A 16,349-nucleotide genomic window follows, 5' to 3' on the forward strand; every position below is an offset into this window, starting at 1 on the left:
CCTTATTACGGAGCGAAATGTACAGCGAAGTGTGGCCAGGGAAAAAGGGAAAATTCTTTCTCCTCCTTTGGCCGTGTACTTGGCATTCGACTTTTCTCCATCCAATTTTTTGTGTTATTTTTTCCTCGTCCTTTTCCTCATTTCATTTTAATTTTGTGCCCACCTCTCTCTCTCCCTCTCTCTCGCTCTTTCTCGATCCGTCTCTCGCTTTGCCTTTGGTTCTGCTGCCTCGCTCTTTTTATTCTAATTAAATTTTTTTCCTCCAACAGGAGTGGGGTCGGCGGCCCAACAAGGCAAATTTATTCTTCTGTAAAAACAAGAAAAATTACGCAAAATAAATAAATTTACATAAGCTCGACGCGAACTGAGAAAACAAAACCAAAAAAAAAATAACAGTAAAAGAGAAAGAAAAATGTGTACATAACAATAAATAAAATTGCATTTTCATTTACTTTTTTTTGTGCCTTCCTTGGGCTCGAGCTCAATTTTAGGTCTTTGTTTCCTTCCTCAAAGGAGAGCCATACCCGAAAAAACAAACAAAAAAGGTTGCACAATGAGATCGCCTGGTATTTGTCTGTTATTCGAAAGTAATTAAAAGAGTAAGCCCTTAAATCGTGCATACTTACCAGGCATTTTTTCCAGCAACATTTCCCAACATCGCTGCCCGGCATGGATCTTTGCAACATTTTGGACTCCGGCAGCAGTCACCTCGTGGGGGAGCTCTACTCACTCAATTGAAGAACCAACCAACCAATTAGAGAAAATATTAAGTATATTATTGTATTTATAATACTTGTTTAGCAGGCAGCGAATTTTAATATATCATATCATTAACTTACATTAGTTCCCTAGAGAAAATGTTGTCTATTCTCTTTTTGGCTGGCAGCATCGGTTAGAAATTTTAAGGCAAAATTCTCTATACATTGAGAGTGCATTCTGCATCGTTTCCAATGGTTCCGTGCAAAATATGGCCGAGCAATTATCGGCTGCTAATTCAGGTGGATCCCCCCCTGCCTGACCAACAATTAGGATTAGGAACCACCAACGTTGGAACAAAGGAATAAATTGGTGGTCCCCCGTCCGCAGTGTGCATCCCTTCGTGTGGGTGGACAGGGTTGCTGTGGCCTGGTGTTTCTGGGGCTTTGTGTTATCAGCGGAACAAAAACCAAAAGATTGCTAACGGGCAACGTAAACAAATACATAGAACGCAAATGCGTTGCCACAAATGACCATCGACAAGCATGTGTCCCGCGCTACAGTACTTGAGAACAAAAAGGAAAGGTATGGTATGGAAATTATAGAGGAGGAGCTCGTCAGTAACTGATCGCTAAGATAAGAACAAGCACCTAATGTACATACATGTGTACATACATATATGGAAGTTTTAGTAAATGGCTAAATCGTCTGTTCTCTCCTCTCACATAACCTTTTACCGTACTGAAACTCTCTCGGCGTCTCCATCACCGATCTGCTCTTCGCTCTCAGGTGAATTCGCTCTCGTGTGAATTCGCTCTCGTCGTTCTTGCTTTGCGCTCTGCTGTTGTTGTTTTGTCTAGGAATCGCAATTGCTGTTCAATAAAAGTACTTTATTTTTATTAGTATCTTTATTTAATAATTTTATTCTGCCTTTGTTAAACATTTCCTTTCTTTGGCCTGCATTTTCGAATACATTTTTACACAAATAAGTTTGGTCAGCGCTAAGAGAAACTTCTTGGGGTAAGTTTTTGTTTTCCGTCTTGATAAACTCTCTACACATCCCCGACTTATGTTCAGAAATGACTAAAGATAGTCTGATAGTCATCGATAATGTATGTCTCAGTGGAGAGATGTACGGCGGGGATTCTTAACTCGGCCTTAATTGGCGATACGTGCAGGAGCCCGAGTTGGAGCCGGAACGTGCGGCATTTTCTTCATTTTGTTGGGCTCCAACTGTCGCCTGGGCCGCCTGGCGGGCTGCCTGACGTTATTTTAATAACGTGCATGCTGCGCATTGGGGATAACATCTGAATTTATGTAACGACGCCCGGGCCCAAACCAAGATGGCAGCCCAAACGGACAGCACGGGGCAGGAGCAAGTCGAGAATGGGGGCCATGTGCTGGGGGCACGGATCTCTGCGGAGCGGTGCCAGAGGACTCAGATGAAAACTGATGCGGATTAGTATTTAAAATAATGTCCTGCAGGGATATAACTTGTTCTCCCCCCACCCCAACCCTGGGGCACAACTTTGTTGTCTTTGCTGTTTCTTCTTTTCTCACTTGCTTACGTTTTTTTACGTTTTCATTCTATTTTTTCCCATTTTAATTCCTTTGCTGCGATTTTTTTGTTGTGTTGCTTTTAGGGGAATGTTTCATAAAATTTATATTTGCAAATAAGTCTGCAGTCTGGTAGGAGGGCTGGACATTTTTATTACAAGACAATTTACATATTTTTCTTGTTAAAATTCCACAAGACAACACCCTCCTGCGCTCTCTGTCTCCCTTCTCTCCTTCTGTTTCCCGTGTCATATGAATTTTTGCTTCCATTGTCTTGTTTCTGAATTAATGTTAATTTTTATTACACTTGCTGCACCTCCCCCACTTTGCTCATTTAAATTCAAGTTTGTTTGTGAGAAAATACAAAAAATAAATGTAGAAAAAAAAACAGAGGGCAGGACAAAGCAAAGAACGAAACGGAAACGAAAACGGAAACGAGGGAAAATGCCAAATGGTGAGGAGCGGATGAAAATGTTAATAATAAAACAACAAAATCCCAAATGAATGCGTTGCAAATCGAAAAATAATAAAAATAGAACTTGTCCTCGCTCTCCATTGATTCCATCCATACCCACGCGGAAATCCTGGGGATGGATGCCTGGGACAGGAGTCGTCCAGTCCTCATTACGTATTCCCTGAACAAATTCTATTAATTATCGTTATGTCCTTCTGATGGGTGCCTGCAATTGGAAGGCTTCCTGCTGTTTGCTGTTGGCTGTTGGCTCTGCTGCGTCTGCGTCCACCTCTGGCACCTTAATAAAAGTTACACCGGGACTTCCATTTGCCCACGCTTTAAGCTTCGTTCGTGTTCGTTCGTCCATCAATTTTGATATTTCTTCGTGGAATACAAAAGTTAAGTTAAACAAAAAAGGTGTATGGAAGGAATTCTCTTCGAGCAGCATCGAAATCCCCCTCACTGAATTATTCCAATTTAATTTCCGTAAAACAAATAAAATCACAGCCGACGACGAATGGGAGCTGCTGCAAGTAGATGGTGTAATGGAAAATTCTAAATGTTTCAATCAACAATTCGCATTTTTAAATATTAATGTGGAACTCGAGTCGAGTTGTCTCCGACTGACCCTTTCGATGCCACACCCCAAAAAGGTCCTCATGTGTCTGTACTCTGGACCAAAAAGCAGAAGCAGAAGCTGGCAAAAAGTAATTTTGGACATTTTTCATCATAAACACACAGCAGCAAGACTCAGTCTCAGGCCAACCCTCTCTGTCCCTGTCCCTGTCCCTGTCCCTGTCCCTGTCCTGCTGGCCACTTCTTTGGCATAGCTTTGATTTCGAATTGGATTTGAATTGGGAATTTCTGGCTTTCACGTACCGTCGTCGGTCCGTCTGTAGTAACTGGCAGTGGAGTGGAGTCGGAGAGTTGGTCAAGTTGGTCAACGCATAAATATTTCTCTTTGTTCAAGCATCGCATCAGAGCCAACAAAAAAGAGCATTACAACTCGTGCAGGCATATATGTATGCATATGCATGTGTGTACGTGTACCTGTCTGTCAGTCCTCTGACCATCTGACCCTGCGTCTGCGTCTGCGGACAAGGCTACAGCACAAACAAACGAGGAGACAGGAAAGCGGGGGGGGGGGGGGGGGGGGGGGGGGGGGGGAGGCACTGGGATGGATGGCCAGATATGAGAAACGGTCGAATGGTCAAGTCAAAGTTATTGTCATGTCATGTAAGTGCTACACCCAACCCCATAACCCCCCATCCCCCATCCCAACTCCGGCTCCGTTCCCATCTTCATTTTGTCGATGTTCTTCTTGTTTGGATTTTCCAATTTCATCTTCGTTTTCCAGGCAATCCATTTTGTTTTTTGTCATGGCCCAGTGGGGAGACTCCACTCCAGAATTTTGCATGGTCAAAAGAGAATATGGAAACTGGGAAAATATATTTTACATAAATGAAACCCCTGGAAAGAAAAGTGCCTGGAATGGAACTTATTTTGGTATACTGTTGTTCACTTGCTAATATTTGTTAATTTTCATCTCGAAATTGTCATGTCCAAATAAATTGACTGAAAGTTTCCATCTGGTCATCAATGTTTCTTCGGATCGTGTTCGAGGAAAAAAGGTTTCCCCTGTGTGTGTTGGGTTTGGGCAAAATGTAAATATCGGGTCGTGTAATGGTGTCACTCCCTCGGGGGGTGGCAGAAAAATCAACTGACCAGTAACTTTGGAGCTAACTTTGACGGCATCTTGCGAAAGTTCAAAGTGACTTAAGTGAAATTTCCACCTCGGGCGTTCGACCCAAACTCCTTGAAGGGCCATGGCCATGGCCCGTGCCATGAACATGAGTAAAAATTAAATTGATTTTCCTTGGACATTGTTCGAACCTGGCCAAAACTTGACCGTTCTGCCACCCTCTAATCGCACGCATCATGGGTATGTTAGGTTTGCTGCACTGAAGAATCATCTTCATAATAATTGTGAGAACCGGCAGCAAAGAGCAACAGCAGCGGCGACGACAACTCAGTGACTCCAACGCAAATATGAGCAAATGCTCTCTTGACTCTCACTGTCAGTGGGTCGATCGTGTCTCTCTGCTGGTACTCATGCGTTGTTGCAATGATAATGTTACAGAAATGTGTTCAATTTCTGATTAACGGTAGTAACAAATAGTCGATAGAAAGACTTACTCACGGCCCTTTTGGTTTTTTTCTTTCATGGGTTTATGGCAAACCCATGGACAGTGCCCCTGTGCGTTTGTGCAACTTCATGGTGTCCACTTCGACAGCTGACCATCCGAGCTCCATCAACTGACTGTCCCCTGCTCCCACTCGACCTGCCTGTGCCGCATATTAAATTGGTGTGCAAATAGTTTGTGTCCTTCTCGGTACAAGCTGGCCTCCTGCTCCTTTATTGACTCACTTATTCTAACTTTTCTAACGTTTGGGGGCCTGGAGCTGGGCCTGCGGGCCCATTTTAAAGGAGTTGGGTTGGGGTTTCCGTGAACCCTTGGATTCTTGGAACGATGCTGAGTCACGAGTCTGTGGCTGAGTTTTCTCATTTGTGTCTATGGATTCTACTCCAAAGCAATACACAGAAACTAACATCTACTTAGGAATAAATTATGGGAACTTATTCTGTAATTCCATATTCAATTTCGATTTCGATTTAATCTTCTTTTGCCTGCCCAGCCCATCCAAGAGGGCAATCCTCCCAAAACGAACCATCCCCACTTGACTTAAGCGACAATTTCATTTCAATTAAATTATAATTATATCTTTTGTGTGCCTACCCATTTTAATTTTCACCTTTTGCCAAAAGACGAAACGAAACGAAACGAAATGAACGAACGGCGTTGATAATTCTCGAAAATTGTTTGACACTTCAAAGTCATTATGAAGATAGCAATCACTCCCTGTACCCCCGGCCATCACCAGCTCCCGGTGTTCTTTCCTTTTCCATCTAGATCCTGGAACTTTCGTACAAGAATCCTGACATTTCCTCACACAAACCTTCTGCATCGCAGTCGACAACGCCCAGGCATTCCATCCCTATCTCCGTCTCCATCCTTTTGCCACTTTTCCCATTCGAGCCTTAGCCTGGAGCCCACGTCTGAGCTGCCTACATTCCGGCAGCGCTTTTTGATGTAATTTTGGCATAAGCCAAAAAATGTTTCCTTTCCGGAGATGTCTTTGTCGCGATAGCGCCTCAGCGACACTGCCTCCACCCTTTCCTGGAGCGGTTTTCGAATGCGACACGCTCCGGCGAAGTTATCCCAGGGAAAATTAAGAAAATTGTGCCCCTGCTCTTCGGTGGAAAAACAAAAAGAGAGAGATGGAGTTGTTAATCAAATTTGGAATTAAAATTTTAGCATTGCGCACATAATTGTATGCCTGCAAAGGGTTCATCCTCACTGCAGGATGAATCCCTGCCTGCCACATTGGCATAGCCAAATGCGTGACGAAACAGCGCCAGGGACAGCGCACAATCAGTACGCGTAGATGAAGACAATTCGGGGACACATCTTGAATGTGTTTTGTTTATTTAAGTGATGATAATATGGAATATATTCAGGTATCGAATCTAGAATCACTTTTTTAACATGTGATGTTTTTGTATGTTCGTATGAATAAGTTATTGACAATTGTGTTATGTGTAGATTTGCATGACGATAAGGTGCGAATGATTGCGAAGGTGGGTGCTAGCCGGTTCAGAAACACATTAAGACGAAGCTAACTCACACCGAAATGCTCGTGCCCAAATGCAAGCAAGAGAAAACGAAAGAAGCGATCGAAAGAGAGCGTTGGAGCAGGTAGCGGCTGCTGCTAAGTTGAGCACGATGCTCAGATAAAGCGTTGGATATGAGTGTTGGAGCGGGGGAGGCGGGATAGAGAGGCGAAAGAACTTCCGAGCGAGATAAAGCGATGTAAAGAGAGCATTGCAGCAGGTACCTAGAGCTTGAGCGCGACAAATGTGCAGGAACGAGGAAGGCGGGATAGATAGACGAAAGAACGGTTGCTGACGTGCGATGTACAGTTACATATGTATGTATGTGCATACTGGTATGTGCTAACATACAGTGGGCAGTGCAAATAACATATAATAAATGTGGACTTTGTTCGGATTTAGATGAGATCGAGAGCAAGTTTTACCAATGCAGATGTTTCGTTCTTATGATAAATATAAACTATTCCTATTTCGATTTTAGCAGTGTATTATTTCATATAAAATGATTGTAAATGTAATTATTATTGTCGTAAGTATTATTATCAGTTGGTCGCAAATCCCTATTTATTGCATTAAATCTCATATATCGCTTTGCTAACAGTGTGAGTTCTCCAATCCCAACCTCCGTTCAATCGCATGGCAACTTCCTGCTCAAATTTCAGTATCTTAAATGTGGAAAAAACCCCAAGTATTGAACACATTACTACCCAAAAAAAAAATAAAAGAAGTAGAGAAATCGAATAAGGAAATGGAACCCTTTGGCACTGTCCGTCCATTTGGGTTGAGTCTTCTATAAATTATTTCGTAGATAAAACATATACTCTTATGGGTGAGTACCACCCCCACCCGCCTACACCTTTTTGCAATCTGAGTAAAGGCCGGCGCTGTGTGTCGCTCCCCAGCGACATTTTCTGACCATCGGAACTGACAGAATTGAAAAATAAGCGACGCTCGACCATCTGCCTGGGTCCACGTGACCAGTGGCAGGGGGCTGGGCAGAGATTGGGGAGGGGAGGGGAGGTGGCAGTGGTAGTGGGAGGATGCCGAAGGTGAAAAATAAAAAATGGCGCCCAGTCGAGTGCTCAACCTCAAGATTTATAACAAAAGAGGCGGAGAATAAAAAAAACCGAATATGAAAGCGCTTGTCGACAGCTTAAACACCCTATAGTGGGATTTTTTGCTACTTATAAGGATTTTATTTAAATTGAGAACTGTGAAAAAAATAAACAGTTACGTATATTTTTACAAATTTTAATTTTATAAATAGGTTGAGGCACCTACCCAACACCCGCACATTATACCCTGTTACTTCACCATATCTAAGTGGTGGCAGTGGAAGGAGAGAGAGAAAAAAGCTCACGTTAAAATAATGCAAAAGGTGGAGAGAACGGAGTGGCAGTGCGAGGAGCATCAATAAAAAAGGAAGCGGAAATATCCACATGCTAGTATGATGAAAATACGCTGTAAGAAAGGGAGAAAGAAAAATAGAGAGAAACCGCACACAGCGAAACAAAGCAGCAACGGAAATGGAAAGGATAAAATTAATTTTTTTCTTTCTCCTTCTTTTGCCATTTACTTCCTTCCGCTGTTGCCTCAGCTTCAGTTTTCTGCTTCTCCTCCTTCTCTTCGCTTACCTCAATCGCGCTTCAGCTGCTCCTGTCTCTCTCACCTGGGTCGCGGGTGAGAGCGGAGGGTGCTGACGCTGACGCTATCAAATGCCGCAAACACATTTAGTTTTGCGGCGAATTTATTTTTGCATCACCTTCGGCTGCCTCTCCATAAAAATGTGCGGAAAAACGCAACGAAGGAGTAGTAAGAGGACTGGAAAGGCTTTAAGATCGATTTTACTTATGAAATGTCTACAAAAATCGTTTGGTTTTTTGGAAATGTCTAATAGTTACATCAATTTGCTTGCAGGTAAACCACAATCCCAGCCATTCACTCTCTCTCTCTCTGATCTGATGATATGCAACGCTCTTTGCAACACTGGAAAATAAACACCCACGCGCACACATGTAGACTCATGTGAATTAAAGTCTAAGAGAGTGAAGGGGAAGGTGTGTGTGTGCTGTATGGAGTCACGTTCGTCAGCCGTCCATGGGTGGGGAGTGTCTTGCACGTAGTCACATAAGACACTCTCCCTCTCTCTCTTGCCCTCGCTCTTAAACATGCGACAGAGCGCTTATAATAAATCTACTTTTTTTGCTGAAAAACTAACGGAAGTTTCGTCAAATAAAAAAGGGAGAAAAATATAAAAAAATAAATATCCGAGTCATGCACATGTGAGCCTGAGCACTACACAGTCCGATCCGATCCAAGACGAAGTGTAATCCGTGTCCAGTTCAAAGGGAATAAAAAGTACAAAAAAAAAGAAAAACCAATAACAACAGAGCAACGGGAATGCACAGAGCTGGGATAATCCGATGGGGCAACGCAACAAAAATGCGAAAAGCAATAAAAATGAAATGGGAGACTTCGGTTTTTGGGGGTAGGGCAATGCCGACACTAAGATAAAGGTCTGAGAGATGGGAATTCGAATATCACGATTTCATCGTGCAGTTTGCATCACCTCCCTTCTTGCGCACTCGCACTGTGCCTGCTTGGAATTATGAAAGCAACCACAGAAATTATGAATTTGAAGTGGAGTGCGCTCAGCCAATCGGGAAATGGATCCACCCAGAGGCAGCCAACCACCGAACAGCCTCAGCCTCAGCCTCAGAGCGAACCTGCGCTTATGGCATAACGTTATGTGTATTGTATACATCATAATCCATAACGCCCCAACCCAAACCACACGAGACGGAAACGAACCCTTGCATTACTCTCTCCCCCCACGCGTGTTGCTTGCTGGCTTCAAATTACAACCACAAACACAACGGAAACGGAGCAGGCAGTGGGGAAGTGGCACACTGCGAAAGGGAGTCGTCAGCAAACAAGAGCAGCCCTTAAAAACGCACAACCACACACACACACAGACACACACACACACACACAGCAGGGGAGTCGCTTAAATCAACAAAGAGAAAAGCAACGAAAAGGAAGGGAAGGCGAAGCAAAGAAAAAATAACCGAAGAAAGAAAGCAATTTTTTGGGGGGTGAAATTCAGAGTCATGCCCGACTGCCACCCCACGGCGACGGCACCCTCAATGCCACCCAATTATAACCGTATACACAAGGTTATACATACCTCTGTGTGTGTGTGTGTGTGTGTGTGGGTGTGGGTGTGGGTGGGTAGCTGGAGAGCTTATTTCAGGAACAACTTCAACTGCGTCTCTCGTTTCGTTATTGTTTCATTTTTTTCTTGCTTTTGCTTTCGATTTTTCTACCATTTATACATGTGTGGCGTGTGTGTGTGTGTGTGTGTCGTGTGTGTGCGTGCGTGTGTTTGTTTGTATTTATCTTGGCTACATCCAAGACACAGGATACACGAAGACGCTGCTGGCCGGGAAAGTTACTGCGATACGTGCAACATCATAAAAGGGACAAAACAATAACAATAAAAATCATATGTACTCTGCGGCCCCACCCAACTCCCCAGCAGCCTTCTTACATAGATGGCATTTGGCCATATAAGGGTATGTGTGTTTATGTATGTACATACATTTATGTACATATATGAGTATAAATGCCAAGCCGTTAAGATATGAGCGCAGAACCCGTACCCGAACGAGTATCCTTTTGCGTTTGGCTCCACTAGTGAGTCGACAAATGACCATTGTCCAAACACACAGCCACAAAGAGCATACACACATATCCCTTATTTCAGTATTTGTTTATGTACATAGCAATATCCTTTATGAAATTCAATTTCCGCATCCTGTCATTACTGTCTTCTAATAGTTTTCGCTGTGCGCTCGATGGCAGCTCCCTCTGAATGACTTACATAAATGATTCATCGATTTACTGACGCTTAAAACTAGTAAAAATACTCATGCTGCTTACTTTATGTAACCCAATGTATTCCTTAGAGTAAACCGATCTTGCAGCAGACCTGTCGCATGTAGCATACATATCAGCGCCTCTTTGGCTAGTTTCCACACAAATGAAGGCACATACGCCCCCTTGCGACGTTGTTGTTTGGCCTGATGAAATGCGTTAAAACGAAAATTAAGCAACACAATTAATGGGCCCCGCTTTATCATACAATTTTAATGGCACACATAAATTGGCCAAGAGAACTGGAGCACCACCATCATGGAGCACACACGCACACATGGGTGGGGTGTAAAAGTTTCTGTATTACTTTGTGAGCCATAAACACATGTGTGTACATATGTACAATATGTATTAATTTATGTATATAGGTACTTTCCTTTTATGTACTTAGTTATATTTACTTGAGCAGCTCTCCTCTTTTCGATTTAATTTGGTCTTGAGCTTAATTAGTCGCAGGTTTGCTTTTACATCTCCCAAAACGCTGATTCGAGGCGCTCTAATGGAGTCATCTGCTGGGGGGGGGATTATTCCTTAGGTTTTTTTTCTTGTTTTGTACTGATTTGAATTTATCAGAAATTTCTCTTATTTATTTTGGAGAAGATTCGATGGACTATTCTCCTTTTTCCTTCTACTTAAACCAATTATATGTTGTCATACACGTGAATATGTAAATATGTATGTAATTATGTAAATATGAATTCATAGCATTTGTAGCTCTTTCATAAACATTTTCTTGCAACCGAACGTTGTGTATGACATAATATTTTAGTGAAAACCGCAAAGCATTTGCCCAAATGCCCTTCCAGTATATGGTCCAAGCGCGGACCGGCCAACAGTGTTGGAAAAGTGCAAACAAACATGGTCTGGCCAGCAGTGTGGGAGGTGGACTGAAATCAAACCCAAACCGAAGGGGAAACGAGCACTGCCGAGGCAGCGACTTGACCAGCAGAGACTTGAGCCTGGCAGAGAGATGCGGGACCCAGGAGCACTGGCCGCAGACATATTCGAGGAGGAAACGCTCAATTTTTTCCACACCACCCACAGGAGGAGAAAGCAGCGGGCGAGAGAGCGAGAGAGAGGGAGACAGAGAGAAAGAGCAAACAATGCTCGGGACAGGGCGGGAAATTATGAAGCTGAAGACGGCTGCAAGGAGGAGGCTGGGGGGGCATCCATCAGTGGGAATGGGGAAAGTATACAGGACACCGCCGACCTGTGGCAGCCGAAAGGCAGAGAGAAAAGACAGCAAAAATAAAAGAAGAGCAGAAAAAAATGAGAAACCGTGTGGTCCGCTGGCTTGGCAAAATAAATCGCTGGACATAAAAACGGAGCAGTGCAAGCGAGACAGCAGAAGGAGGCAAAAGGAAGAGAGAACGGAAGAAGACGGAGAAGAGGAAGCGAAAGGCACGTGAGGCAGTGCGAGCGAGAGGCGAGGCGAGGCGAGGCCAAGCGCCAAACAGAAATAAAAAATTGAATGAAATATTTTTATAACCACACACACAGAGACAGAGAGCAAAAGAGAGAAAGAGCTGAAAAGAGACGGAGAGATGCAGAGAAATATAAAAGAGTAAGAGAGAGAGAGAGAGAGAGAGCAGCTGAAGGATATTGATGGGGCGCAACAGTAAAAAGAAAAAAAAAATCAAGCAACTTGCTTATCAAATATGAAGGAACCGAAAGTGGGTCGAGGCTGGGGTGTGAGCTGGGGTCAGCTCATAAAACCCATGAGCTCACCTGGGCAGAGAGAGAGAGAGAGAGAGCTAGTAAAAGAGAGTGAGAGCGAGAGAGAGAGAGAGAGAGAGGGAGTGCTGGGTAAGCTGTAACTGGAGGCGGCACACCCAAGGGTAGTTGTTGGGTCGAAACTTTTATGGATGCCACCACCCCCCCACCCCAACACCATCGGACGACAGGTGGTCAAAGGCACGCCCCAGCTCCTGCCACTCTCTCTCTCCCCCAGCCACAGGTCATAAAACGGCACATTGTGTTAGTGGGTGGCCCCCATCCAGATGGTCAGTGGGTGGCACGGCACACGTGCGGATAATAAAAAATGTTTTACTTTTCAATCGACCAATAATATGGCGTTCAATGGACAGGCCAAACGTGCAAAACCCATCAGAATGGAATGGATCCAAGATATTTCCGAGAAAAAGAGAGGTCCGAGAGAGAGAGAGGAAGAGAGGGAGCATAAGGAGAGGACGAAAGACAGAGACGAGCATACATACACCCACGTACGAGGTTCAATCATCGTTAAAAAGAATTTCATTTTGAAAAATGCCAGAACTTCAATAAATTATATTGCCCCCCGCAAGGATGTGCTGAGAAGGATGTAGTCGGATGGGATCTGTGCTGTGTGGTCTGCCGCTCGACTTGCTGGCACCTTCGCTATCATAACCACAATACAAAAGGAAAAAGGAAAAAGGAAAAAAGAACAAAAAAACACCCACACTGCCCTGTGGCTTTATTTTTTTGTATTCCCAGTCGCATCCGTAAGATATCTGGGTGCGGACAGGTGAATCAGGTCAATGCAAGGGTGGGGAGGGAGCGTACCCCGCTACGGGTCAGCCAGCCATTGTGTGTCCCCGGCACGAGGATGGGCAGCCAGAGCCAATGGCATTCTGTAGCGTCAGCGTCTCCAGCTGCCCGCTCGATGGTTATTGGTTCGCGTTGCAATAATATAATATACACAGACAGACAGACAGACACTACCACAACGGATCTATATATACACATATAGAAATAAAATAAAAATTGTGAAATAAAAACAAGCAAAAGAAGCGAGAGAAGCGAGAGAAAAGCTGCTGGAAACTATCAAGCGGGAGGGACCAAAGATGGAGCAGCTGGAAGGAAGGAGCAGCAGATTTTGACTCAACTTTGTTGCAACGCGACATTTTCTTTTATTTTTTGCTGCAGCAAAATCCCAGCAGAAGTGGAGAAATCCCAGCTTGTGGGTACAAGCGGGACCTGCTTCACCATTGTCATAATGACGTGCATTCCAGGGCGTTGCCCCACCTTGCACTTGGATATTGATTGCAGATCCTTTGGTGCCGCTGCCGCCGCCATTCGCTAATTAAGTCATGGGTAGTGCCGAGGCTCCACACCGAAAGAAATGTTGGTGCAGCCAGCACCAGAATGGAGCCACAATCTCTTTCCACCATGGATCATTATGCCATGACAAATTAAATGCCAAACGAACACGTGCATTGGACAACTTTAATGCTCTCAAAATGTGTGACATTTTTAGCAGAAAATAATGGAAGAAATCTAACAAAATTCGTTTATATTTAAGTGCATTAAATTACTTTAAATTATATTACAAAATGCATTTCCTATGCAGCTGCCACATGCATTTTTTGAGCTGTGATTTGCCAGCTTTGCTGGGCCACAGACATGGACATGAACTCCGTAACTAATTGGACAAACCCGATGTGTTCCACCATATGCCAATATAAAAGTAGACTCCAAAGCAGGCAAATGTTAGTTCCACATTCGAGACTGAGCCGCAATGAAGCCATTTCTGCTCTTCTGGTTAATGTGTGGCGCGTGCTCTGTCAGCACCATGAGTCTGGCAGGTGAGCATCCGATGTGCAGTTGATGAGAAAATAAAACTCCAATTCCACACAGATAACTTCTGCGATCGGCCGCCTGGTGTCGGAGGTATTTGTCGGATGCCATTGCCTTTCTTTACCTATGATAAATCCAAAAACGAATGCATCTCGTTCCTCTATGGCGGCTGTGGAGGCAATGAAAATCGTTTTCTTACCATTGAAGCGTGCACTCAGACCTGCATGCAAACGATTTTGTAGAACAAATAAAATGATGGCTTGTCATTGAGTGTTCTGAAATCTACCTTAAGTGAATTTCCGTTGTTGTCGAATGATATGACAAATAAGATTGCCATCAGATTCCGCCACCCACCACCAAAAGCTAAAGCTAAAGCAAAAGCTTGGGCATGTCAGCAGGGGAAAGGCGAGCGAACGAGTTGGCGGAAACCTGATACCCCACGCAAAAAAAAAAAAAAAAAACAAGAAGGAAAAAGCGCTACTCGCACCGGGGGTTGGGGAATGTGTTGCATGTTTATTTGAAAAATCGCTAAAGGATAACTAAAGGATTCCCCTAGGGGTATTTCCCGAGCTCGAGTGATTTGTTTGGCGAATTTACATACACGCAGAGGCCTCACTCTCTGAAGTCCCTGGGCGTTTTCCAACTCGTTGAACAGCCCCACAAAGATCCGACCCTGATCCAAGTCAATGCGTTGCGGCAATAATTTTGCATAAAGAATAAGTAAAAGTATCCAAATTGAATCAGTGCAAAATTGAATCCGACTGGCACGCGGTGCTAAGTGCCAGATTCAATTCAATTTCAATTTCGTTTGCAGTTTACAGCCCAAAAGTTGACATTTATGAGAGGAGCATTTCTGTGGGCATATCGATTTCTTAGCTCATGTGAGTGTGTGTGTGTGTGGGTGTGTGGGTGTGTGTATCCCCAAATGGCAGGCATCAATAAGCAACCCACCCACTGAGTCGGTAAATAATGTAATTTATGAATTACAATTAAAAATACACACAGAAAGGGGAGAAGCAACAGCCGAAGGTTGAGCAGGGTACAAATACATGAACAGATACAGAGATAGAAACACAGAGCTAGGGCTAGACGTGCCACATGAGTCCCCTTCTGCGGGCTGGTTGGGGTTGCTGCGTTCCGTTGCGCGTTGTCTGGCCAAATTTTTGTGCTTTGCTCATCAGTCGTGCTGCTTCTGCCTCTGCTTCTGCTCCTCCCACCACTCTGGCAACTGTAATAAAACTCCCCATTTGGTCATTTGGCAATTATCCCGATAAATTAGCTGCCGGACAATGGCACAGCAGCGTCGCGTCGCCAGCCCAGCACGGAGACTGAACAAGGGTTGGACATTATTCAGCGAATTCTTTTGCCAAAAGTAACACAAAATATTCACACACACACACACACACGCATTATATGAATGAGGAAGAGTGAAAGCGATCGGACGCGCTTGTTTTTCCTCCAGCGTCAAATTCATTTTCCGTGCGTGAAACTGCCTGGAAAAAGGTAAAAGTGAGAAGGTGCCCGATAGGAAGGGGTACGTACCGAGCCAGACCGACATACGCGTTCAGGGTGAGTCTCCCGGCGCGGAATCCAGTCGCTGGGCGCCGCTCCATACACAGAGGAGGGGAGGTGAGGCGAGGAGGCCACGGGTTTTTCGCGCTCTCTTCTTTGGGAAGGCAAAAACAATTTTTCCCATTTTCGCAATCTTCTTTGCTTGTTGCGAGCAGCTGATCAGTGGTGGGGAGCGCAAGCGAGCTTGCGCATACCGATATATCGATATATCGATACCCCACCGGCGGCAGCTGTCACGTAGCAGGTAACTGCAAGACCGCAAAGGGGATAAGGTGGCGCAAAAGCTACAAATTTCCAGGCCAAATTTCTAGGCCTGGATAGTCTGCACAAGGGGCAGTGGGAAAAGGTCACGGATCCGACCACACTCCGATCCCCCGCTCAGGCGGTGTCCCGGTCAACGGGACGTCGGGGACCGGGGAAGGGGCGGTATATCCCCCATCGAGAAGCCAAGGGGAAATCCGAGGCCAGCGAGGGAGCCCACAAGTGCGGACCGCGTAGCTAAGTAGAGCATAAACGAGATATGGACACGGGAAACCCGTTCGTGGGCAGATCGGCGCTGGCAAGATCGCCGCGCCAACTGCCGGAAGAAGGGAGGAAAGCCGATGCTTCGGTGGTCGTAATGAGGAGCAATCTCATCCGATCGCCGGTACTCCAGGCAACGCCAGGAGCCGTTCAGGGTTGTGAGGTTGACCCCAAAGAGACCCCCAAAAGGGTTAGGGACCCCGCAAGCCCGGCGAGCTCGCAGAGACTGACACCGCCAAAGAAGAGCAAGGCATCGCAGGAAGCTAACGGTCAGCAGAACCTAGCGGAGCTGGGTAGACTCCTGGAGGAGATCACATCCAGGAT

General features: G+C 44.8%; 1 protein-coding gene and 1 long non-coding RNA gene across 2 annotated transcripts; one reads left to right on the forward strand and one right to left on the reverse strand.

Annotated features, from left to right (window-relative positions):
* Positions 1 to 13,836: 13,836 nt before the first annotated feature.
* Positions 13,837 to 14,216, forward strand: LOC117581875 (kunitz-type serine protease inhibitor-like). The gene is made up of 2 exons (XM_034269341.1): positions 13,837 to 13,939; positions 13,992 to 14,216. The coding sequence occupies exons 1-2, from the start codon at positions 13,873 to 13,875 to the stop codon at positions 14,171 to 14,173; spliced, it is 249 nt and encodes an 82-aa protein (XP_034125232.1). The 5' UTR covers positions 13,837 to 13,872; the 3' UTR covers positions 14,174 to 14,216.
* Positions 14,217 to 14,424: 208 nt separating this feature from the next.
* LOC117581876 lies at positions 14,425 to 15,666 on the reverse strand. Its single transcript, XR_004573683.1, has 2 exons — positions 15,474 to 15,666; positions 14,425 to 15,424 (listed from the first exon to the last, which is right to left on the reverse strand). It is a non-coding gene; the product is annotated as an uncharacterized LOC117581876 (long non-coding RNA).
* Positions 15,667 to 16,349: the final 683 nt, after the last annotated feature.

The sequence above is a fragment of the Drosophila guanche genome, unplaced genomic scaffold (genome assembly GCF_900245975.1).
Source record: "Drosophila guanche unplaced genomic scaffold, DGUA_6, whole genome shotgun sequence".
Lineage (NCBI taxonomy): Eukaryota > Metazoa > Arthropoda > Insecta > Diptera > Drosophilidae > Drosophila > Drosophila guanche.

What these genes read in the sequence shown, in the direction of transcription:
- LOC117581875 (XM_034269341.1), top strand. Translation starts at nt 13,873, where the DNA reads ATGAAGCCATTTCTGCTCTTCTGGTTAATGTGTGGCGCGTGCTCTGTC. An exon ending in CAGCACCATGAGTCTGGCAG is followed by an intron (nt 13,940 to 13,991) that starts GTGAGCATCCGA and finishes AATTCCACACAG; the next exon opens with ATAACTTCTGCGATCGGCCG.